Here is a 25320-nt window from a genome sequence, read left to right as displayed (position 1 = left end):
GAGCCCCAACTGGTGACCTCAGGGTCTCGAACCTGGGTCCTCGGCATCCCAGTCCGATGCTCTATCCACTGCGCCACTGCCTGGTCAGGCTGATGTGTAGTTTTTAAAAAAATGTTTGTTTTAGGCCCTGGCCGTTTGGCTCAGTGGTAGAGCTTCAGCCTGGCGTGCAGGAGTCCCGGGTTCGATTCCCAGGGCACACAGGAGAAGCGCCCATCTGCTTCTCCATCCTCCCCTCCTTCTTCTCTGTCTCTCTCTTCCCCTTCCGCAGCCGAGGCTCCATTGGAGCAAAAAGATGGTCTGGGCGCTGGGGATGGCTCCTTGGCCTCTGCCCCAGGCGCTGGAGTGGCTCTGGTCGCGACAGAGCGACGCCCTGGATGGGCAGAGCGTCGCCCCCTGGTGGGCGTGCCGGGTGGATCCCGGTCGGGCGCATGCGGGAGTCTGTCTGGCTGCCTCCCGGTTTCCAGCTTCAAGAAAAAAAAAAAAAAGTAACATATTAGTTACTTTAAAAAAAAAATGTTTGTTTTAGCCTGACCAGCTAAACATTCTTTAAAAAAAAATTTATTTTAGGGGCCCTAGCCTGTTGGCTCAGCGTTAGAGCGTCAGTCGGGCATGTGGAAGTCCCAGGTTCAATTCCCAGCCAAGGCACACAGGAGAGGCGCCCATCTGCTTCTCCACTCTTCCCCCTCTCCTTCCTCTCTGTCTCTCTCTTCCCCTCCCGCAGCCAAGGCTCCATTGGAGCAAAGTTGGCCCAGGCGCTAGAATGGCTCCGATTGCAGTGGAGGAACGCCCCAGAGGGACAGAGCATCACCCCCTGGTGGGCATGCCAGGTGGATCCCTGTTGGGCGCATGTGGGAGTCTGTCTGCCTCCTCCCCACCTCACTTCTCACTCACTTTGGAAAAAATATGTATAAAAAAAAGTAGAAAAAAATGTTTATTTTGTTGATCTGAGAGAGGAGAGACAGGAACATCAATCTGTTCCTGTATGTGCCCTGACTGGGGAATCCAACCAGCAATCTCTGTGCTTTGGGATGATGCTGTAACCAACTGAGCTATCTGGCCAGGGCAAATGTTTTGTTTTTTCCTGTTTTTTAAAATTGATTTTAGAGACAGAGGAAGGGCGAGAGAAACATCAATTTGTTGTTCCACTTATTTATGCATTCACTGGTTGATTCCTGTATGTGCCCTGACGGACTGTAACCTTGGCATCTGGTACAAGGCTCTAACCAACTGGGCTACCTGGCCAAGGCTGCTGATGTGGGTTAAACTTCTTCATGCAGGCTGGAGGATCAGGGACAACGGCTTTGCGTAGAAGCCCAGAGAAGTCTGCGCCTCCTACCTAGCTTTGCCTAGCTTTCACTGTCATGGCATCCGCCTTGGGGGGCGGACCCAGGACCAGGCCCTAGCGCGCTCGGGCCTCTATGTGCTCATGGCCCCGCCCTACGTTGCCATGGCGCCGCGCAGCGGGTTTGGGGGCGTGCCCCCAGCTGATGGTACAGAGCCTGGCCTCAGGTACGCGAGATTGCCAGAGCTGATCAATGAGGGCCTCCAGGACTGCAACACAGACTTCACCTCAGCCGCAGCCCGATTCCACGGCGCGGCCACGGCGCAGCTTCCGCAACACGCTGGTTTTCTACTGGAGGAAGCGGGAGCATCGCCATGGACGACGCAAACTGGTCTCGGGCCGGGGAACTAGACCCAGGGGCGTGGCTAGGACCCGGGCCTTCGGCCCCGCCTTTGTCCCAGCCCGTGCCTCGGGCGCGTCCGTGGCCAGAACCCCGGCCTCCGGCTCAGCTTCCTCGCGGGTGCCTACCCCGACACCTAGCCCCGCCCCCACGCCTAACCCCGCCCCCATTCCGGACTCCGCCCCCACTCCCGACTCCAACCCCAGCCCCACCTCGGGCCAGGTCTCCAAGCCCGAAGCAGCGGCGCGCGCGCCAGGTGTCCTGGCGGCGGCGCGTGCGCTGGCCTGGAGGCCGACCTGGAGGCCGATCTGGAGCCACTTCTGGAGACCGAGCTGGCCCGGCAGGCACTGCGCGGGCAATATGGCGGCACCCAGCGAACGGGGACGCTTCGGCGGCGGGAACCTCTTCTCCTTCCTGCCCGGCGGCGCGCGCTCCGAAGCAATGGAGGACCTGGTGACGGACGCGCGCGGCCGGGGCGCGGGGCGGAGAGATGCTGCCGCAGCCTTGGCCCCGACTCCAACCGTGGCGCCGACCCCCGACTCTCAGGTCGCGGAGGACATATCCCGGAGACGCCCCTGCCGTGCCTGCGTGGATTTCAGGTCATGGATGAGGACGCAGCAGAAGGTGCAAATGACAGGGGAGCGCCACTTCCCCGCAGAAGCCCGCGAGCCCTGCTCACCCCTACCCGCGGCACGCACACGATTCCCCAGCCCCCAACCCGCGGTGCCCACATCTTGTTCTCAGGCTCCCGGGACAGACTTCCCAACGCTTAGGCCAAGCGGTCACACAGGTCCCATCCCTGACAGGCTTATGTCCGTCAGGGTTAGCTGTTCCTGAACTTTATAGCCAAGGTAGTCCGGCCTTTTGGCTTTCAGCCTCATGTGGGCCCGCTCCGCTGCAGGACTAATGTCTGGGGATAGTTGACTTCGTACTGGGGAGGAAAAAAGGGGAGCTTTGTAGGCTTCTGGTCCGGGGTGACTGAACTGATTCTTGGTCGGCCTCCTTCCGCAGCGGGACAGCAAACTTAGGGAAGATTGCCCTCAGGATCGTGAGGAACTGGGCCGCCACAGCTGGTCTGTGCTCCACACCCTGGCTGCCTACTACCCTGACCTGCCTACCCCAGAACAGCAGCAAGACATGGCCCAACTCATACATTTATTTTCCAAGTTTTACCCCTGTGAGGAGTGTGCAGAAGACATAAGGGAGAGGTAAGTTTCACAGCACCATCTCCAGGCAACAGAGCCATCCCGCCTGGGCCTGGGGCCCCTGACTGACTGATATAAAAGAAAGCCTAGAGAAATAGGCCCAAAGGTGGCAGAGGGTTGCCAAGAGCAGGGACCAACAGAGTGGGGATTGGATCATATGAGCCATCTTTCTACTCAAAGGTCATGCAGCCCACAAGGAGGGTTTCCCTCATGAAGTCCCTTGATTAGTACTGATGGAGGATATACCACAGGTTAAGGAGGACTCCACTTTGCCTGATTTCTAGAGCAGGACTGCCGATTTCAGGACCTTGAGAAGTCACTGCTTTTTGCTTACAAAAGCCACGTTCTCGTTAGGTAGTCCAAGAGCCATTGTTCGGCACCCATAGGCATTTCTGGGCTGGATATGGGGGGCAGAGCAGCCCTTGCTGTTTGAAGCCTGGAAGGTTAGAAGGAGGCCTCTTTTTTTAAAAAAAGATTTCATTTATCATTTGAGAGAGGGGGGAGAGAGAAAGAGACAAGGAATGGCAGAGCAGGAAGATTCAACTCCCATGTGTGCCTTGACCAGACAAGCCCATGATTTCAAACCAGCAACCTCAGTGTTCCAGGTCGATGCTTTATCCACTGCACCACCACAGGTCAGGCAGAAGGAGGCCTCTTGCTGAGCTAAGGCACTAGGGCCCCATGTGCTAAGAAACAGGTCTGAATTTTAGTTATGCATGCCCCACCCTCTTCCACACACTGCTTGGGGCAAGGGAAGCTGGGGTGAGACTTTATGATTGTTATGAGGTTGTAAAGTTGCCTGGTCCATGTTAATGTCTTGCCCTAGGTTCTTTTCAGTGTTTACCAAGCTCCCCAAGTGGGGTTTTGAGCAAGTCTAGGAGTCCACCATGCCTGGATGCTACAGGGTCAACCCTGCTCTGGGAATTACTCTCAGAACATAAGGGCATACCCATCTTTGCCTGAATTGAGCAGGCAAAGTGGAGCAGGGGAAGTGGAACTCCCTGCCTGCCTTTATTCTCTCTTTTTTTTTTACAGAGACAGAGTGAGTCAGAGAGAGGGATAGACAGGGACAGACAGACAGGAACAGAGAGATGAGAAGCATCAATCATTAGTTTTTCATTGCGCGATACAACACCTTAGCTGTTCATTGATTGCTTTCTCATATGTGCCTTGGCCGTGGGCCTTCAGCAGACCGAGTAACCCCTTGCTGGAGCCAGCAACCTTGGGTTCAAGCTGGTGGGCTTTTTGCTCAAACCAGGTGAGCCCGCGCTCAAGCTGGCGACCTCGGGGTCTCGAATCTGGGTCTTCAGCATCCCAGTCCGACGCTCTATCCACTGCGTCACCACCTGGTCAGGCTCTCTTTTTTTTTTTTTTTTTACAGAGACAGTCAGAGAGGGATAGACAGGGACAGACAGACAGGAACGGAGAGAGATGAGAAGCATCAATCATCAGTTTTTCATTGCAATACCTTAGTTGTCCATTGATTGCTTTCTCATATGTGCCTTGACAGTGGGGCTACAGCAGAGAGAGTAACCCCTTGCTCGAGTCAATGACCTTGGGTCCAAACTGGTGAGCTTTGCTCAAACCAGATGAGCCCATGCTCAAGCTGGCGACCTCGGGGCCTCAAACCCGGGTCCTCCGTGTCCCAGTCCAATGCTCTATCCACTGCGCCACCACCTGGTCAGGTCCTGCCTGCCCTTATTCTTGTGTTTCCCCCTATGCAGGATATGTAGGAACCAGCCTGACACGCGCACAAGGACATGTTTAACGCAATGGCTGTGCCGCCTGCACAACGAGGTGAACCGCAAGCTAGGCAAGCCGGACTTCGACTGCTCTAAAGTGGACGAGCGCTGGCGTGATGGCTGGAAGGATGGCTCCTGTGACTAGAGGGTGGCCAGCCGGAGCCCATGAGGCTCCCTGGCTTGAGCGGGGCAGGGCGTTCATTAAAGTGCACCAGAGCACTCATGAGACTGCAGCTGAGCCAGAGCCTGTTGTGTTTCAGTCTGGTGATCCCCAGACACTGCCCATGGGGCCCCTTCCTTCTCAGGTTTGGAGTTGAAGGGAAGGTGCCTGCTGCAGACACCCCAATGGCCTCCTCCTTAGCTGCGGCCCTGTGGGGCTGCCTGTGAAAGAGTAGGAACAGCCTAGGCTGTCCCTTTTGTCCAGGATGCGGCCTCCCGCCCACCTCACACCTTGGTGCCCAATTCCCCACACAGGAAGGTGATAGGCTTGGCTGGGCTCCCCTGTTCCACAAAACCCTCAAGATCAGGCCATCATCTCCCTACTGTGAAGTTAGGGACAGCCACAATGACTGTGGCCTAGAGGTGGGTGCTGTCTGCACTTCAAGAAAGAGGCATGGGGACTAAGTTGAATTCACCCTGGTCAGTCCCTTGGGGAGAGAAAGTACAGGTTCTTTTCTGAGAGTCCACTGACCCTGCAGCCCATTTTCTGCCCAGCACATGGCCTCTGGCCTTCTATAGCTGTATCAGGCCTGTCGGAGGCTTCCTGGGGCAAGCTTCCTTGGAATTTCAGACAAAAATAAAATGCTGAAGTGACTGAGAATCTGACTTCCGTGTATTTTGTGCTGGGACTTGCAGCAATGGACAGGGCCTGCCCTCACCCCTCTGTGGTCAGCTGTTTCTTCCTGTCCAGGTTCTGTCTCCATTGGAGAAAGGAGAGGTCCCAAGGCAAGAGTGGGCCCGGATATTCCAGGAACAGCAGGGAGTCTGAGTTCTTAGAGCTGGGGGAGGGTCAGAGAGAGGGGGGGAGTCAGCATGAAGTCTTCAAGGCTGCAGTAAAGGTGTGGTTTTAGTATTCAGCTTCTGTGACAGGAAAGTCTTGGAGGAACTGAGGCTAAGGAATGTTCATTTATTTTATAGCTTTTTATTGAAAAACAGCACAAATCAGAGTGTGAATTTTCTCAAGCTGAACACACCCCCATGATGGCCCAGCACCCAGATCAAGAATCAGAATTTCACTCGCCCCCAGAAGTCCTCTTAGAATGCCAACCTAGTCATTAGCCTTCCCCAACCCAAGGGTCACTGCTCTTGTTACTGGATAGGAACCAGACCCGAGTGGATCTGCCTTGAGCTGGCCAGTAGTGTGTAGGTTGATTTCATACAGGAAGGGTTTCACAGTACGAGTCCAGGTGATTTTGAGAGGATGCTTATTAAACCTGGAGACAGTGAAACAAGGAAGGCTTAGGATAGAAGTAACAGGAGAGAGCCTAGGTGCACCTGCTTTGGCTCATTGGAAAGTAAGAGAAAAGGGGCCTTTGTGGACAGGTTCAGGGGGTTAGCCCAGGATAAGTTGCTGCTGCCCATTACTCCCCTAGTTGCAAGTCTCACATGAGGACCCTTAGAGTTTAGGAGATAACACGCCTGAGAGGGAAGAAAGGCATGGGCACACCGAGATGTGATTTTGGAAAGGTTCCTCTGAGCTGGGATGAGGCAGGCACCCGTGTGGCAACTGAGGGGGAAGCTGGCCCTATGGTTGATGGGAGAGGATGCTGGATATACTCTGAGTTGTAGCCAAGAGGAAGAGCCAAAGGGGTTTGGGTTCTGGCCCAAGAAGCTGGAAGGATAGAGTTGCTCTGTGATTCAGTGTGATAGAGAAAGGCTGTGAGTGGAGCAGGTCTGGGGGTGACCTAGCCCCATCTTTGGAGCCTTTCTAATCTGCTCAGCCAGACCTGCTCCCTGCCAGGATGGCCCAGCAACAATGTGCTTCATTTCTGGGGCCATAAAGCCCTGGTCACCTCTATTCCCATGGTCTTTCAGTCTCTTCCTAGGCCAGCCTTTGCCACAGCCTCCTCAGCACCTTCACTTGACAATTCTTGCAGGGGTTCTGGCTTCCACAAGGTGCTACCCAAGGGGCCAGGCGCCACAAAGAATTGGGTGGGGAGCTGCCAGCAGATAAGCTGTGCCTCCCCCAGATGGGCTGTCCCCAGCACAAATCTTCTTTCTCTCTGACCTTTCCTGAGTAGCCTGTGAGCCTTTGTGGTCAGCTCAGGAAAACACCACCTATACTTGCTCTCTCTTCCTTGCTTCACTTCCCTTATTTCCTAACTTTGGCTTCCCTGAAGTTTCACTCCCCATAAAACTCAGATTTCACTGCAGACTGTTTTCCAGGGCAGCCAGGCTAAGAGAAGTGAGATTTCTAGTTCAGGGGAAGGTTCTGGCTGGAGCTGTTAGCGTAGTCCAATGTACAGTGAGCATAGACAGGAAAAGAGCCATGACCATGTCCTGGGGCCTGTAAGGCTTAATGGTCACAGGTTGGACAAGAGGAGGGAACCTGAAAGGGGTGACAAGAAAGGGCCTATGACGTAAGATAAACAGGAGTGGGTGACATCTAGAAGCCTTTCCAGGAGGGTCTGGACTTGTGTCTGAATTGCTCCTGGGATAAAAGGGAGCAGTGATGACAGACAACTGGAGGGCGATTGGAGTCAAGAGTGAATGTTTAAGACAGAAGAAGGTGTAGCATGTTTGGGTGTTGATGTAAGTGATTAAAATGAGGTAAGTGGATAATGCAAGAGACCAAGATGGGGAACAGTTGCTGACAGGTGAGATGTGGTAGGGCTAGATGCAGTGTAATGCACTTGCCAGAAGACTGCTGGGCAGCACCTCTGGCCACATGTGCCCTGGGATGGGTTCCCTCTGTCCACACAGATGCCATGGCAGGGACCTGGATCTGAGTCACAGCTCTTCACTTTCTATGATCTAGGAACTCATCAGGCCTGCCTATTTACCACCTGAGAAATGGGGGTGATAATAGTTCCTTCTCCGGCAGGTCATTGTGAAGTACTTGCTCAACAAATGCAGACTTGTCTTCGAGTCCTGGATAGAAACACAGGAGTCATCCGGGCTCCTGCTGGAAGGAACCCTGAAGGGACACTGTCTAACTGGGGGCTAGGGGTTCTGTAGAAAAGACCCAGCAGTCACATGGGGCTAGTAAGCCCTAGTTCAGCCAAACTCCCATCTCCTTTCTTTTTTTTTTTAATTTTTTTATTTTTCTGAAGTTGGAAACGGGAAGGCAGTCAGACAGACTCCCGCATGCGCCCGACCGGGATCCACCCGGCATGCCCACCAGGGGGCGATGCTCTGCCCATTTGGGGCGTTGCTCTGTTGCAACCAGTCATTATAGTGCCTGAGGCAGAGGCCATGGAGCCATCCTCAGCGCCCGGGCCAACTTTGCTCCAACGGAGCCTCAGCTGCGGGAGGGGAAGAGAGAGACAGAGGAAGAGGGGTGGAGTAGCAGATGGGCGCTTCTGTGTGCCCTGGCCGGGAATCAAACCCAGGACTCCTGCACACCAGGCCAACGCTCTACCATTGAGCCAACTGGCCAGGGCCTCCATCTCCTTTCTTAAAAATTTTTATTAATTTCAACAAAGGGGGGGGGGGGAGAGACAGGAACATCAAGTTGTTCCTGTATGTGTCCTGACCAGGGATCGAACTAGCAACCTCAGTGCTCTGGGGTGATGCTAGTCTAACCAACCAAACTATCCAGCCAGGGCTAAACTATCTCTGATGCTTCTCCCCTCTCCCTGGCCCCAAACTAAATGTCAGCCACAAGTCAGTCCAGGAAACGCAGGAGTGTGGAAGGTTTATTCACCCTGGGAATGACAGCTGTCTTACCTACAGGAAAGGAGCAGAGATGCCCCAACTCCTACCCATACTGGCCTGCGGTCTCTGCTCACCTGGACAAGTGCCCCTGGGCTAGAACTCCTTGAAGGAAAAGCGAGGGTGCAGTGAGCGGTCATGGGGAAAAAGGCCCCAGTGACCAATCTCTGGTCTGCAAAGGACCAGAACCAGGGAGCCGGGCTCCCTTTCCTGAGCGCCGGGGGTGGGGTGGGAGGGTGGATTCTGGAGATCTAGAGCCTCGGTTACACATTCATGACAGAGCCCTGCTTGTTGGAGGAGCGGGGTCAGGTCCCCTCTGTCCACCCACCTGGATACAGCAAAGGCGGGGCCCAGTGTCAGCCTGTACCGCTGACTCCTCTTGGTGAGGAGCGGTGGAAGCCCCAGCCCCTTGGCCCTGCCCCCTGATGGTGAACTGGCGAGTCCACCTCGGAAACGGGTCCTGCCGCTGACGACTGGGAGTGGAAGGAGGGCGGGGCGGAAGGACCGCGGGCTCCAGCCGCGCGCGTGGACCGGGGGGGGGGGGGGGGGGGTTTGAGGCGGGAGGGGGCTCGGCCCCGCCCCGCGCGCCCCCGCCGCGGCCAGCGCGCGTTCCCGGGAGGCGGCAGAGGCAGCGGCAGCACCAGCAGCTTCCACAGCAGCCCCGGGAGGTCTCGAGCTGAGCTGGCCAGCCGGCCAGACAGACGGATAGAGGACACCAGGAGCGCGCGGCCCGGTGGGCCGGCCATGGAAGGAGCTTCGTTCGGCGCGGGCCGCGCGGGGGCCGCCCTGGACCCCGTGAGCTTCGTGCGGCGGCCTCAGACACTGCTGCGAGTCGTGTCCTGGGTAAGTGGCCCGTGCCCGGATACCTGATCGCGTCTCACCTTGCATCCCTCATCCCTGCCCCCTGCCCCTCTACCCCATCCTCTTCCTCGCGGGTCCCACCCGTCGGCCGCAGGTTGGGGTGACGTCAACCGGCCGGGCGCGCCCACCTGCGGGCGGGGGAGGGGCCGGTGGCGACAGCCTGGGACCTTGAGAGGTCACCGCCCGCCGTCCCCCACCCCCAATTGCTTGCTCTTGAGGTCTAACAGTTCCCTTCCTCAACCCTCGCTCCGTTCTTCCTGTTCTCGTGACCTGGAAGCAGGCATCGGGGTGGGGACGGGATTCGCGGAGGGCCTCGGGCACTCAGCCTCAGCCTGAGGAGGGGCTACGGGAGCCGAGAAGATCAGGCAGAGCGTTCCTCTGCTTTCTGGCACACACAACCTCCAGGCTCCTTTGAAGGGAGCTGGCCTTTCCCAGGCAGGTCTCCTCAGTTGCATCTGTGAGTTGGAGGGCGCGGTGCTCAGAGATCCTTCTGGGTGGGGCAGCCAGCCAGATAGGACTCTGCTTTGGGAGGGCTGACTGGAGGTGGTGTGGGAGGGGCAGATTTTGGGACATCCTAGCTTACTGGGGCATCCCTAGGCAGGGTGGCCTGTCCTTCCCACTCTTCTCCCAGGTAGGGGAGATGGGAGATGGGGTGCCAAACTGGGTTTTGTTCAGCCGGTAACGGTAGGTGGTAGCTGTACCTACTCTCTGGTCTTCAAGCAGGACGGTGCCCAGGGTGGGGCAGGGGGCCTGCACTGTCCTGTGCAGCGACTCTGGCTGGACCAGGCTGTAGCAACCCTCCCTTCTGGTCCCAGCTCTGGTTCGATTTGTGGACCATTCTTGGGGGTGTGAGTCCACATCCTGGGCCTCAGTCTACCTCTTGACTAGATCTCTAGGAGCTGGGGTGGGAAAGGAGAGAAAAACTGGAAGTTTCTTTATTTTTTTTAGATTTTTTTGTTGATTTTAGAGAGAGGATATATATATATATGTATGTGTGTGTGTGTGTGTGTGTGTATATATATATATATATATATAGAGAGAGAGAGAGAGAGAGAGAGAGAGAGAAAGGCAGTGGGTGGAGCGGGAAGCATAAATTCATAGTTGCTGCTTCTCATATGTACCTTGACCAGGCAAGCCCAGGGTTTCGAACCAGGGACCTCTGCATGCCAGGCCAACGTTTTATCCACTGCATCACCACAGGTCTGGAAGTATTTTTTTATAAAAGCGTTGACTTGCCCAGAGCTGTTGCCTTTTTTTTTTTTTTTTTTTAATTTTTTTTTACAGAAACAGAGAGTCAGAGTGAGGGACAGACAGACAGGAACGGAGAGATGGGAAGCATCAACCATTAGTTCTTCGTTGCATATTGCGACACCTTAGTTGTTCGTTGATTGCTTTCTCGTATGTGCCTTGACCATGGGCCTTCGGCAGACCAAGCAACCCCTTGCTTGAGCCAGCGACCTTGGGTCCAAGCTGGTGAATTTTTGCTCAAACCAGATGAGCCCACGCTCAAGCTGGTGACCTCAGGGTCTCGAACCTGGGTCTTCCGCATCCCAGTCTGACGCTCTATCCACTGCGCACCACCTGGTCAGGCTAGCTGTTGCCTTTTAAGCCCAAACACTTGTGAGTGGTATTAATAATTAATCATAGTCACACGGGGTCATCATCCCCTGAGTGCCCATCAAGTATAGGATGTTGGGTGGGCATTATTTCTGTCCCAACACCCATGAGCTGAGCCTGTTACTACACATGACATGCTAGAAAACAGGGCCACACAACTCCTAAATGCTGAGGGCAGGTTCCATATAGGACCTGACCCACAGTTCTGTGCAGCTGTCCCTCTGTTTTGGCTGTACTCTGTGGCCTCTCTCCTGGCTCCACACCTGCCTCCCCCAGCACCCTTGCAAGCCTGGAATCATGGGTGCCGTAAAGGCTCCTGTGCGTACACTCTTGAGTGTGGGAACATGAAGTGACCTACTCAGTGTGGAAGATCCAGCTCAAATGTCATCCCTGGCTCTTATCAGCAGTGTGACTTCAAACAAATCACTTCACCCGTTGGAGCTCTAATTTCCTCATCTGTAAAGGGAATAAGAACAACGAATGGCACCTTCCTGGTTTTCTGGGAGGATTATATGAGCGAACACCTGTAAAGTAGCTTGAGCATATGAGATGCTCACTAAATGGTACTTGTCCATAACTACTAAATGCCTGAGGGAGGTATTGAGGGAAAGGTGCCTGAAGACCCTCACCCAGAAACTGGTCCTGTTTCGCAAGGGAACGCACAGACAGACCCGAGGGTGTGGCCGCACGCGATGGACCCTGGAGACTGCAGTCGTTGGCAGGGCAGGCGCCACCGCCAGGCCCTGAGCAACACCCGCTGCCCGTAGGTGTTCTCCATTGCCGTCTTCGGGCCCATCGTTAATGAGGGCTACGTGAACAACGACAGCGGTCCGGAGCTGCGCTGTGTCTTCAATGGGAACGCAGGTGCCTGTCGCTTCGGCATCGCGCTCGGCCTCGGGGCCTTCCTCGCCTGCGCCGCTTTCCTGCTGCTCGACGTGCGCTTCCAGCAGATCAGCAGCGTCCGCGACCGCCGTCGCGCGGTGCTGCTAGACCTGGGCTTCTCAGGTGGGCATGGCCGGGCCGAGAGAGGCGGGCCCGGGAGGGGAATGCGCGGGGCTTCTAGTGGACCGTGCGGTGGAGGTCATTGTGATTACGAGGTGGATGGGATAGGTGCAGCCCTGGGCGGGGCCTCTGTGTATCCAGGCGCCCGTTGCCAGCTTGGTTAAGCGGAGTCTTCCAGAGGAGCGTCTCTATAACCTTCCCACCCGCAGGGCTCTGGTCCTTCTTGTGGTTCGTGGGCTTCTGCTTCCTCACCAACCAGTGGCAGCGCACAGCGCCGGGACCAGGCACCATGCAGGCGGGAGACGCAGCGCGGGCCGCCATCGCCTTCAGCTTCTTCTCCATCCTCAGTTGGGTGAGTGCGGTCTGTGGGTGAGGGCCAGGTAGGGCTGGGCCAGGCCAGGCTGTGGCTGCTCTGGCTGACTCCGGCTCCTCTTTAGGTGGCGCTCACCGTGAAGGCCCTGCAGCGGTTCCGCCTAGGCACCGACATGTCCCTCTTTGCCACGGAACAGCTGGGCACCGGGGCAGGCCAGACTTATCCCAGCTACCCAGTGGGCAGCGGTGTGGAGTGCACTGAGACCTACCAGAGCCCGCCCTTCACCGAGACCCTGGACACCAGCCCCAGAGGGTACCAGGTGCCTGCCTACTAAGGGCTGGTGGGCCCAGCCCAGGGCTGGAAGGTTACCCCACCAGTGCAGGGCCTAAGGCCCCCTGGGACCTCCCTCATGTCCTCCTGGCCCAGCACCAGGGATGGAGAAGTGGCCACTATGAGCTCTATGGGGCCAAGAGAGGGTGGCCCCCAGGTTGCCTGGGCTATACCCCCCAAGTCCCCCAGTACCGTTACTTTTTAAAACTTATTTATTGATTTTAGAGAGAGAGGAAGGGAAAGAGGTAGAGAGAAACATCGCTTTGTTGTTCCACTTATTTATGCATTCGTTGGTTGATTTCTTGTGTGTGCCCTGACGGACTCAAACTGGCAACCGTGGTGTATCTGGATGATGTTTTAACCAAATGAGCTACCCGCCAGTGCTCCCCAGTACCTTTAATCCCCAGCCCCAGGCCTGAAGTCTTGAGGAGGGGACAGCACAGCCCTGGACATGTGTCCTCAAGCCTCCAGTGGATCAGACTGGGCAGGGCTCATTCCCCTCATGAGGCAGCCTGCCTGGGGCTCACTGGTCCACACTGGCATCAGGGATCCAGCTACCCTCAATAGCCAGGTGCAGGGAGCAGGAATACTGCTTCCACCTCCATACTATGTCCCAGGGAGCATGGTCATTGTTCCCCATCCCATGTCCCCGTGGGTAGTCACAGTGCTTGTACTTGTCACGGTGGTTCATCCTGTTGGGGCACGTGCTCTGCTGGAGCCTCCCTTCATTTCCTCTCACCTGCTCGCTAGAGTAGCCTGGCCCTGTCGGTGTTGTGATTGTGGTCAAGTCTTCAAGTTTCACCTAGTAGTTTCCCACAGCAGCCCCTCTGTGGCCCCTGCTCCGGCCCCTCCATGCCTTGGCCCAAGCCTCTGCTTTGGGTGTGGGTGTTCCTGGCCAGGAAGGCACTACATGGCTGTAGGTCTGAGCACTAGCCCTCTTCCTGTCCTTCCGTAAGAAATTACTCAAGGGAGTCTTGGGACACCTGCGTGCCTGGCAAGACAAGCCCTTCATGTGGAGAGAGGCTCCATCTGCCCATGGTGCCCTTGAGACAGCCATTCCATGCAAACCCCTTTACCTTTGCTTCCTGGACCCGTTCTTCAGCTCCCCAGCCTGCACCCCATTTTAAGGCCCAGTTCAGGGTTGGGATCCCTCTGCATAGCTGACTATTCATGCATTGCTTGAAACTGGCTTTTCATATTATACCAGTGAGGTTGCCACATTTTATTCTTAGAAATGCCTCCCTCTGGAGTTGCAGTTGAGTGACAACCCTGTACATTGTAGCATAGGTCAGTTATTAAGTGGATATTTAAGTGAACATGTTTACAATTTTTGTATATATGGATCTTTCCTTCCCGCCTCTGAAAGAACAATCCGTGATTGTGTATTTTCAGTGTCCCATATTCCAACTGCAACTTCTTTACAATAAAGACTGTAAATGAGATTACTGTGGCCTAGATACTCTGGCACTCATTTCTACCGCTGCCCTCCCAGTGGCAATGGCTGGGATCTGAGCACCAGGGTCCAGAATCTAGGAAGCGCAGGGAGGTGGAAGCCAGGCTGGTCTCCATGTTCTGGACGTTCCAGGTCCACCAGCCTCCCCCCACACGTCACACGGGTCTGGAACTGGATTGCTCAGATGAGCAGGCTCTCGGAAATGCTGGAGATCTCCATCTCTTAACTCTTTCATAATAGCAGGAATACTAAATATTTCTTGTGGGTGTATATTTTTAGTAGTTGATTAGTCAATGGATGTAAACTTTGAGACTTTATATTATTTCCCTTTTCTTGATAAGTTTTAAAAATTATTTATTTTTAAATAAGAGTGAGGAAGAAGAGAGAAAAACATCGATTTATTGTTCTACTTATTTATGCATTCATTGGTTGATTCTTTTGTGTGTGTGTGTGAGAGAGAGACAGAGAGAGGGAAAGATAGGGACAGACAGGAAGGGAGATGAGAAGCATCAATTCTTCATTGCTGCACCTTAGTTGTTTTTTTATTGCTTTCTCATATGTGCCTTGGGGGGGGGTGGGCGCACACTACAGTAGAGCGAGTGACCCCTTGCTCAAGCCAGCAACCTTGGGCTTTAAGCCAGAAACATTTTGGGCTCAAGCCAGTGACCCCGCACCCAAGCTGATGAACCTACATTCAAGCTGAATGAGCTTGCACTCAAGCCAGTGACCTCGGGTTTTGAACCTGGATCCTCTGCATCCCAGGCTGACACTCGATCCACTGTGCCACCACCTGGTTCAGGGTCATTGGTTGATTTTGTATGTGCCCTGACTGAAGATTGAACCCACAACCTTGGCATATCAGGACAACACTCTAACCAACTGAGCTACCCAGCCAGGGCTTGACAGATTGTTTTACTGGGTATATAAATATTAAATCATTTTCCTTAAAACTTAAAAATTTTTTTTATTATTATTCATTTTAGAGAGGTGGCAGGGTAGAGAGGGAGAGAAGGGCAGGGGGAGGAGCAGGAAGCATAAACTCTTATATGTGCTTTGACCAGGCGAGCCCAGGGTTTCGAACTGGCAACTCAGCATTCCAGGTCAATGCTTTATCCACCGTGCCACCACAGGTCAGGCTTCCTTAGAACTTGAAAGGAGGTAGTTCTCTATTATTTTTCAGGATATTTTTTTAAACAATATTATTTATTAATTTTAGAAGAACCTTGGCCAGTTGGCTTAGTGGTAGAGCATCAGCCTGGCGTGTGGATATCCTGGGTTCGATTCCTGGCCAAAGCACACTGGAGAAGTGACCATCTGCTTCTCCACCACTCCCTCTCGCTTCTCTCTCTCTCTCTCTTCCCCTCCTACAGCTATGGCTTGATTGGAGCGAGTTGGCCCCAGGCACTGAAGATGGCTCCATGACCTCTGCCTCAGGTGCTAAGAAGAGCTCAGTTGCTGAGCAATGGAGCAATGCTGCAGATGGGCAGAGCATCCCAGTCAGGGCACATGCGGGTATCTGTCTCTATCTCCCCTCCTTCCATTTGGAAAAGGAGAAAAAAAATTTTTAGAGAGAGAAAGTGGGCAAGGAGCAACTCGTAGTTTCTTCCTATATGTGTCTTGAGTGAGAAAGCCCTGGGTTTCGAACCAGGAACCTCAGCATTCCAGGTCAATGCTTTATCCACTGTGCTACCACAGATCAGGAACAGTTGTTTCTTTTTTTTTCTTCTTGAACATTGTGACAAAGTGTCCCATCACTAGCTACTGGAGTGGGCCAGGACTGGAATGTGTATCTCTGCCATTCTCTCCCATTTCCAAAGCTGGCAGAATATTAGCCACTCTCCAGATACAGTCTTGGGAGGTTCTTTTAGAATCTTACACTGCTGCCTGACCAGGTGATGGCACAGTGGATAGAGCGTCGGACTGGGAGGCAGAGGACCCAGGTTCGAGACCCCGAGGTTGCCAGCTTGAGCGTGGGCTCATCTGGTTTGAGCAAAGCTCACCAACTTGGACCCAAGGTCGCTGGCTCCAGCAAGGGGTTACTCGGTCTGCTGTAGCCCCATGGTAAAGGCACATATGAGAAAGCAATCAATGAACAACTAAGGTGTCGCATTGCGCAACGAAAAACTAATGATTGATGCTTCTCATCTCCGTTCCTGTCTGTCTGTCCCTGTCTATTCCTCTCTCTGACTCTCTGTCTCTGTAAAAAAAAAAAAAAAAAAAGAAAAGAAAAAAAGAATCTTACACTGCTGATGAGAACAGTGATAACGGTACAATTTGCATTCCTTTGTATCTGTCATTTTGGTAATAATTTTTTTTCCTTTTTGATACTAATTTTATTTTTCCACAAGCTGTGGCTTAAAAATTATCCTTAGTGCTTTTTTTTTTTCCTTTGGTTAGCGAGAGAGAGACAGAAAGAGAGATAAGCATCAACTCATAGTTGCAGCACTTTAGTTTTCATTGATTGCTTTCTCTCTCTCCCTTTTTTTATTTTTTATTTTTAGTGAGAGAGACAGGGACAGACAGGCAGGAAGAGAGAGAGAGATGAGAAGCATCAATTCTTCGTTGTGGCACCTTAGTTTTTCACCGATTCCTTTCTTATATGTGTCTTTACTGAGGGGCTCGCAATGGAGCCAGTGACCCTGGGCTTCAAGCCAGCAACCCCATGCTCAAGCTGGTGACCCTGTGCTCAAGATGACAACCTGGGACCTAGGTCCTCAGTGTCCTAGGTCCACACTCTATCCACCACCTGGTCAGGCTTTAGTGCTTGTTTTTTTTTATCTTTCTTCGGTGCTTGGGAAAAAGTCATGATTTCCCCAAATGTCCCCTCTCACCACCTTCTGCTCTTGGGGTCTCCACCCGGTATACCATGCAGCATTCACAGCCACATTCCATGACCAACAGCCCTTTGGAGATTTGCCCAGTTTGGTCTCGTTTACTTAAAAATTTTTTTTTAATTTATTGATTTTAGAGAGGAAGGGAGAGTGAGACAGGAATATGGATCCATTACTGCATTTGCCCCAACTGCGGATCGAACCAACCACCTTTGCACTTAAGGACGATGCTCTAACCAACCAAGCTACCTGGCTGGGGCAGTCTTGTTTACTTTTGAAACCAACTATTTTCATTTCTAAGATTTCTAATTGGTTAGTAACTTCCTGGTTAAGTGAAGCAGTTAAGAACCATCTCTTAGGCCCTGGCCGGTTGGCTCAGCGGTAGAGCGTCGGCCTAGCGTGCGGAGGACCCGGGTTCGATCCCCGGCCAGGGCACATAGGAGAAGCGCCCATTTGCTTCTCCACCCCTCCGCCGCGCCTTCCTCTCTGTCTCTCTCTTCCCCTCCCGCAGCCAAGGCTCCATTGGAGCAAAGATGGCCCGGGCACTGGGGATGGCTCTGTGGCCTCTGCCCTAGGCGCTAGAGTGGCTCTGGTCGCAACATGGCGACGCCCAGGATGGGCAGAGCATCGCCCCCTGGTGGACAGAGCATCGCCCCCTGGTGGACAGAGCATCGCCCCTGGTGGGCGTGCCGGGTGGATCCCGGTCGGGCGCATGCGGGAGTCTGTCTGACTGTCTCTCCCTGTTTCCAGCTTCAGAAAAATGCAAAAAAATAAAAAATAAAAAAATAAAAAAGAACCATCTCTTGCCTGACCAGAGGGTGGCACAGTGGATAGATAGAACATGACCTGGTACGCAGAGGACCCAGGTTCGAAACGCTGAGGTTACTGGCTTGAGTGTGGGCTCATTAGCTTGAGTGCAGGGTTGCTGGCTTGAGCATGGGATCATAGACATGACTCCACGATTGCTGGCTTGAACCCAAAGGTCACTGGTTTGAAGCCCAAGGTCACTGACTTGAGCCCAAGGTTGTTGGCTTGAGCAAGGGGTCACTGGCTCAGGTGGAGCCCCTCAGTCAAGGCACATATGAGAAAGCAATCAGTGAACAACTAAGGTGCCGCAATGAAGAATTGATGCTTCTCATCTCTCTCTTTTTGTCTCTCTGTCCCTCTCTGTCACTCTCACTTAAAAAATAAAAACATCTCTGGAGCTGGCATGCTGGCTTTGCCACATTCGAGCTTGGTTATCTTGGGCAAGTCATTTCTGTTTGTTTTTTATTTTTTAGGTGAGAGGAAGGAAGATAGGCAGACTCTCACATGCACCCTGACCAGGACCTGGCAACCCAATCTAGGGCCAATGTTCTAGTACTGAGCTATTTTTAGTGCCTGAGGCTGATGCGCTCCAACAGAGCCATCAGCACCTGGGGCTATGCTCAAACCAATCAAGCCACTGGCTGTGGGAGAGGAAGAGGGACAGAAGGGGGAGAGGGAGGAGGAAAGAAGAAGATGGCCACTTCTCCTATGTGCCTTGACTAGGAATTGAACCTGGGACATTTATATGCTGGGCCGACGCTCTATCCACTGATACACTGGCCAGGGCCAGGCAAGTCTTTTAACTTGTCTGTGCTTCAGGTCCCCTTTCTGTAAAAGGATAATAGTTCTTATCACGTAGAGTGGGGTGTAACATGTAAATACATTAATGTTAACACATGTAAAGAGTTCAAAGCAGTGCTTGTCACACAGCCAGAACTAAAGTAGGCCCAAGTATTATGGGTTGTGTTTCTTTTCTTTATTTAACAGAAAGAGCGAGACAGGAAGGGAGAGAGGGGGAGGAGTGAAATGAGAAGCATAAACTTGTAGTTGCTTCACTTTAGTTGTTTAATTTTTTTTTAAGATTTTATTTATAGATTTTTTTTTAGAGGGGAGAGGGGAGAGGAGCAGGAAACATCAACTTGTATTAGTAGTAATAGTACTGTAGTTGCTTCTTGTATGTGCCTTGACCTGGCAAGCCTGGGTTTCAAACTACAGTGTGTCCGTAAAGTCATGGTGCACTTTTAACCAGTCACAGGAAAGCAACAAAAGACGATAGAAATGTGAAATATGCACCAAATAAAAGGAAAACTCTCCCTATTTCATACCTATTCAGTGCAGTTCGATGTGGGCTAACGCACAGATTTTTTAGGGCTCCTTAGGTAGCTATCCCGTATAGCCTCTACAGACTCATCACTGACTGATGGCCTACCAGAACGGGGTTTCTCCACCAAACTGCCGGTTTCCTTCAACTGCTTATCCCACCAAGTAATGTTATTCCTATGTGGTGGCGCTTCGTTATAAACGTGCTGATATTCACGTTGCACTTTGGTTATGGATTCGAATTTAGCGAGCCACAGAACACACTGAACTTTCCTCTGTACCGTCCACATCTCGACTGGCATGGCGTGGGCTGCTCCACTGTATACACAGTGTTATGTCATCATTGCATGCACACATGCTGCCACATCATCCTACAGAAACTGGGAGAGTTTTCCTTTTTTTTAATTAATTTTTTTTTATTTGTAAATAAATTTTTATTAATTTTAATGGGATGGCATCAATAAATCAGGGTACATATATTCAAAGAAAACATGTCCAGGTTATCTTGTCCTTCAATTATGTTGCATACCCATCACCCTAAGTCAGATTGTCCTCTGTCACCTTCTATCTAGTTTTCTTTGTGCCCCTCCCCCTCCCCATTCCCTTCTCCCTCCTTCCCTCCCCCCACCCCCATAACCACCACACTCTTGTCCATGTCTCTTAGTCTCGTTTTTATGTCCCACCAATGTATGGAATCATGCAGTTTTTGTTTTTTTCTGATTTACTTAGTTCGCTCCGTATAATGTTATCAAGATCCCATTTTGTTGTAAATGATCTGATGTCATCATTTCTTATGGCTGAGTAGCATACCCTAGTGTATATGTGCTACATCTTCTTTATCCAGTCTTTTATTTATTTATTTATTTATTTACTTATTTATTTATTTTACTGTGATTAAAGCCTTTAAGCAAACTCTTGGTCAATACAACAACAATCCATAACTGAGTAGTGTCCTTAACATGTTCACCAAGTCCAAGTTGGCACCAACACCATTCCAGATCCCTGCAAATGCAACCCAACCCCAGTCTGTTAGGAGCTGTCACAAGGAGCTGGAGTCCAGGAAAAGTCCACATCCAGGAAAAGTCCGCATGGCACTGGAATTGTTGTCACTATTCTATACTTTGCAGCTCACGACCAAGTCCCAATGACCGCTGCTTCTAGCTGGTAATGATTCAGGTAGACTGGAAAAGCCATCTGCAGCATGTGTGGAGATGGAGCTTCTGTTCTCCTCTGCCTGGAGAGATGAGACCAGGGTGCTTTTCCCTGGAGCTCTGCAACTGTGGCGTGGTAAAGAGAACCTTGGGATACACTAAGCTGGGTGGCAAAGATAAATTCATAATAGAAGTTGGCAAAAGGGGGAAAGAGAGCTCTAAATTAGAAGTAGGTCCCAGCCTGAAATATGAGTGGGGCATTGAGGTAGGAGGAATAAAGGAAACACTATATATTAAGCAAAGCAGCATAAAATAGGACTATCAACACCCACAACAGAGATCTTTGAGGGAAGAATAAAAAACTTGACTATTCAGGCAAGACATAGTTAAGTGGCCCTTGTGCAAATGAGATCAGTTTACCTGCTTCTTGGAAGAAATACCCTAGGTTCGTCCACAGTGTTGTAGATGGGGCCAACGGCCCTGGGCACCTTCAGCCTTCAGTGACAAACCCCAGCATTCTGGGCAAGGTTAGGTCATACGTGGCTGGAGCAGGGCTGGAAGAGACTGAACCCTCCTTTAGAGGAGTGAGGGGGAAGCCTACCTTCCAGTGTCTCTTTTTCCTCACAGCAAAGGCATGTAAGCCTGGCAGGCTTTAGCTCAATGACCTTCCTTTTCACTATTGAAGCAGGACCCAGATGGAATCCTATGAGACCCCTTTGGGGCGTTGGAGCCTTTAAGGGCGTATCCTAAAAGCTGGTAGTTCACCTGATCTCTATTGGGCTTTTTCTGCCTCTTGGTGCCTTAAAAGCCATGCTCAGAAGATCTCTCTGAGGGGTTTGAGGATCCCCATCTGCCTATATAAACATTTTCTGTATATCTGGAGCTATTTGGGAAAAGACAAAACAGTATTATTAGCTGGATCAAATAAAAGAAGGTAGAAGTTTGCAGGAGAAAAAAAATTGGCGCCTCCTGTTCATCAGCATTCAAAAGAAATTTTAAAAATTTAAAGTAAAAAGCATGATATGGTAGACCCGTAGGAGTTCCAGGATATGACTCCCCCCTTTAAAATTTTTTTTAAATTGACTTTAAAATATTTGCTGGGTACACTTTAATAATACCTTGACTTTAAAGATTGTAAGAAATACCCATAATTCGAAAGGTTTGACAAAATACAGTAAATGCTTTTGTTACATATGCAGGAGCATTGTCCGTTTTAACCAGTTTAGGAAATCCAATAATAGAAAAATGCATACAGACAATGAGCTATAACATGCTGAGCAGCCTCTCCTGTTCTGGCAGAGGTTACTATAAATCCAGAATAAGTATCCACTGTAATGTGGACATAGGACTGTTTGCCAAATGAAGGTTTATGAGTAACATCCATTTGCCAAAGTTGTCCTGGTAGGAGTCCTTGAGGGTTAACTCCAAATGAAGGGACAGATTGTAGTATAGGACCCCTTGGACAGGATTTACCAATCTGCCGTGCTGCTTCCCGAGAAAGTTGAAACTGTTTACACAGGGCTGCAGCGTTCTGGTGATGAATAGTATGAGACTGAATTGCTCGATCTGTCATGGTTGCTCCAAATTTATTTTGGGTAGCTTGATCAACAAGGGCATTCCCTGGTGCTAAAGCTCCAAGGAGCCTGGAGTGAGCTCGAGTATGTCCTATAAAACATGGAGCTCTATGTTGACATAGAAGTCTTTGAAGAAGGAGGAACTGCTGAAATAGTTCATCAGCAGTTGTCCCTAAGACAGCAGTCTTTTTTTTTTTTTTTTTTGTATTTTTCTGAAGCTGGAAACAGGGAGAGACAGTCAGACAGACTCCCGCATGCGCCCGACAGGGATCCACCCGGCACGCCCACCAGGGGCGAAGCTCTGCCCTGCCCACTAGGGGGTGATGCTCTGCCCCTCCGGGGCGTCGCTCTGCCCCGACCAGAGCCACTCTAGCGCCTGGGGCAGAGGCCAAGGAGCCATCCCCAGCGCCCGGGCCATCTTTGCTCCAGTGGAGCCTTGGCTGAGGGAGGGGAAGAGAGAGACAGAGAGGAAGGAGGGGGGGGAGTAGAGAAGCAAATGGGCGCCTCTCCTATGTGCCCTGGCCGGGAATCGAACCCGGGTCCCCCGCATGCCAGGCCGATGCTCTACCGCTGAGCCAACCGGCCAGGGCAAGACAGCAGTCTTTTTTTTTTTTATTTTATTTATTCATTTTTAGAAAGGAAAGAGAGAGGAGAGAGAGACAGAGAAAGAGAAGGGGGGAGGAGCTGGAAGCATCAACTCCCATATGTGCCTTGACCAGGCAAGCCCAGGGTTTCGAACCGGCGACCTCAGCATTTCCAGGTCGACGCTTTATCCACTGCGCCACCACAGGTCAGGCAAGACAGCAGTCTTTATAGTGGAAACAACCATAAGTAAATATTTGCTGTCTATATATAGATTAAAGGAGGTATATGGCAAATGCTGAAAAGCCATGATAATGGCATATAATTCTAGTCTTTGAGCTGATTATTTATTTATTTATTCATTTTAGAGAGGAGAAGGAGAGAGAGAGAGAGAGAGAGAGAGAGGAGAGACAGAGAGAGAAGGGGGGAGGAGCTGGAAGCATCAACTCCCATATGTGCCTTGACCAGGCAAGCCCAGGGTTTCAAACCGGCAACCTCAGCATTTCCAGGTCAACGCTTTATCCACTGCGCCACCACAGGTCAGGTCATCTTTGAGCTGATTTTAAGTTGACTGTTTCAGTATAAAGTTGTCCATTGATTTGCAAAAGCGATTTGCCATTTAGTGGAAGTTTCCCAGAGGCATTGTTGTTGATACTTTGAAAAAAGGAACAACAATAATTTTGAGGCTCAAAACCTATAAGCTGTAAGGGTCGCCTATGCCCCTTGATAATCAAGGAAGCGACAAGATCAAAATATGGAAGTGTATTCCATGGGCTATTAGATGGTTTAATGTGCCCAAGCTGTAGCTGCTCTTGTACCAATTGAGCAGCTGCCCTAAGTTTCTCCTGAGAAAGTGGCCATTGGTCTACCCATACAGGATTATCTGATTTCCAAGTAATTGGGTCTGCACAATGCATTATGGGGTAGCAGAAGCTACCAAGACCTCTATGCTAAATTTTGATATCCTAATCCACACCTTCTGTTATTGGGAGCCACTTCTATGGGGGGAGAATTCCTCGCTCTTCTTTCCCTAGTCCCCTAGTGGGCAAAAGTCCCCGATCAAGCATCTGAGTACTGACTAAACCCTTAGGACTGACAAGCAACGCTCCCGTATTTTTCAAAACATCTCTACCCCACAGATTAACTGGCCATCCAGGAAGCACATAAGGCTTAAAAAATCCAGAATGACCTTCTTAATCTTCTCAATGTAAAAAACTAAAACTTTGTTGAGGGGATTTACTCTGCCCTATACCTTGTAATTCTGTGGCTGCTGCATGAGTGGGCCAGGAAGGAGGCCAATGTAGCTTAGCAATAACAGATACATCAGCTCCAGTATCTAAAAGTCCTTTAAATTTATGCCCTTGTATTGTTAGTTCCATTTCAGGGCGTTCCTGACCTATTTTTTTAAATCCAATTGGCAAAATCAGAGGAGCCAAATCACCAATTTTCTTGGGGCCCCTTTTGTAGGATGTGGCCTAAGAAGCAGAATTAGCATCCTTATACTATTCTTCTAACTGCCTGGATTAGCTGTGAGACAAATTCTTTTTTTTTTTTTTTTGGTTAATTTTGATGGGGTGACATTGATAAATCAGGGTACATATGTTCAGAGAAAACATCTCTAGGTTATTTTGACATTTGATTATGCTGCATCCCCATCAAGGGTTTTCCTTTTATTTGGTGATTTCACATTTGTATCGTCTTTTGTTGCTCTCCTGTGACCGGTCAAAAGTGCACCATGACTTTACAGACACACTGTAGTGACCTCAGCATTCCAGCCCAATGCCTTACCCACTGCACCACCACAGATCAGGCTTTGTTTGTTGATTGCTTCTCATATGTGCCTCACCAGGGGGCTCAAGCCAGTGACCTTTGTGCTCAAGCCAGCAACTTTGGGATCATGTCTATGATCCTGCACTCAAGCCAGCAAACCCGTGCTCAAGCTGGCAAGCCTGAACTCTAGCTGGTGACGTTGGGGTTTAAACTGTTTTTGTTTTTTTTTAAATTTTATTTATTCATTTTTAGAGAGGAGAGAGAAAGGGAGAGAGAGAAGAGAGAGAGACAGAGAGAGAAGGTGGGGAGGAGCTGGAAGCATCAACTCCCATATGTGCCTTGACCAGGCAAGCCCAGGGTTTCGAACCGGCGACCTCAGCATTTCCAGGTCGATGCTTTATCCACTGCGCCACCACAGGTCAGGCAACGTTGGGGTTTAGAACTGGGGTCCTCTATCCACTGTGCACCACCAGTCAGGCTGGGCTTTTTGTTTGTTTTTTTTTCTTTTGCTGCGACAGAGAGACAGGGAGACAGGAAGGGAGAGAGATGAGAATCATCAATTCTTTGTTGCAGCACTTTCATTGATTGCTTTCTTATATGTGCTTTGACCAGTGGTCTCTAGCAGAGTGAGTGACCCGTTGCTCAAGCCATCGACCTTTGGGCTCAAGCTGGCGACCATGGGGTTGACTGTGATCCCACACTGAAGCAACATCCCAGTTCCAATTACTCTTCTGTGGGGTTGATTGTGCTCAGGTCTTCAGAAGGCATCGGCTATGTAGCACTTCTTGTATGTGGTGGGAAATGCAGGTGACCTCTCTGTGGCCTCTGATGCACTGCTGGATGGAGGGTGAGGGGATGGAGGCTCTCCCCCAGGGGGCGCTGATCATGGCCATTACCCAGAGACATTGCTCCAGAACCAGCAGGCAAGCAGTACCATCCAAGTCCTCAGCTTCAGGCTGACAGTGGCAATGCAGCCATGTGGCTCTGGCCTGGCCCCTGCAGGCCGTCGACTTTGGCCTTCATCACTATGGGTGCCCCCTTCTGCTTCTTTTAAAGAAATGTCCATTTCTTCTCATGTAAGGACATTCCTTTGCTTTATTGGGATAGGGTTATGTGTTTAGAACTTTTTATTTGTATGTGTTTGGGGCATAAAAATGAAATTTCAGTGTGTCCGGTAACCTTCCAAAATACTAGATCACAAATTAAT

The 25320-nt window shown here is 51.2% G+C and overlaps 2 protein-coding genes across 2 annotated transcripts; both read left to right on the top strand.

Moving 5' to 3' along the window:
* Positions 1-1718: 1718 nt before the first annotated feature.
* On the top strand, positions 1719-5195 carry GFER (growth factor, augmenter of liver regeneration). Its single transcript, XM_066382900.1, has 3 exons — positions 1719-2306; positions 2694-2890; positions 4612-5195. The coding sequence occupies exons 1-3, from the start codon at positions 2043-2045 to the stop codon at positions 4772-4774; spliced, it is 624 nt and encodes a 207-aa protein (XP_066238997.1). The 5' UTR covers positions 1719-2042; the 3' UTR covers positions 4775-5195.
* A 3697-nt stretch (positions 5196-8892) lies between these two features.
* On the top strand, positions 8893-14067 carry SYNGR3 (synaptogyrin 3). Its single transcript, XM_066382899.1, has 4 exons — positions 8893-9345; positions 11748-11985; positions 12192-12334; positions 12420-14067. Exons 1-4 carry the CDS (start codon positions 9247-9249, stop codon positions 12627-12629), a joined length of 690 nt encoding a protein of 229 aa, XP_066238996.1. The 5' UTR covers positions 8893-9246; the 3' UTR covers positions 12630-14067.
* Positions 14068-25320: the final 11253 nt, after the last annotated feature.

The sequence above is a fragment of the Saccopteryx leptura genome, chromosome 4 (genome assembly GCF_036850995.1).
Source record: "Saccopteryx leptura isolate mSacLep1 chromosome 4, mSacLep1_pri_phased_curated, whole genome shotgun sequence".
NCBI classification, from domain to species: Eukaryota; Metazoa; Chordata; class Mammalia; order Chiroptera; family Emballonuridae; genus Saccopteryx; species Saccopteryx leptura.
Note: the sequence above shows the minus strand (reverse complement) of the source record. Positions and strands in the feature narration are given on the sequence as shown.

Coding starts and splice junctions, on each gene's coding strand:
- GFER (XM_066382900.1), top strand. CDS start 2,043: ATGGCGGCACCCAGCGAACGGGGACGCTTCGGCGGCGGGAACCTCTTC. Junction 2,307..2,693: donor GGATGAGGACGCAGCAGAAG/GTGCAAATGACA, acceptor CTCCTTCCGCAG/CGGGACAGCAAACTTAGGGA. Junction 2,891..4,611: donor GCAGAAGACATAAGGGAGAG/GTAAGTTTCACA, acceptor CCCCCTATGCAG/GATATGTAGGAACCAGCCTG.
- SYNGR3 (XM_066382899.1), top strand. CDS start 9,247: ATGGAAGGAGCTTCGTTCGGCGCGGGCCGCGCGGGGGCCGCCCTGGAC. Junction 11,986..12,191: donor GCTAGACCTGGGCTTCTCAG/GTGGGCATGGCC, acceptor TCCCACCCGCAG/GGCTCTGGTCCTTCTTGTGG. Junction 12,335..12,419: donor TCTTCTCCATCCTCAGTTGG/GTGAGTGCGGTC, acceptor GCTCCTCTTTAG/GTGGCGCTCACCGTGAAGGC.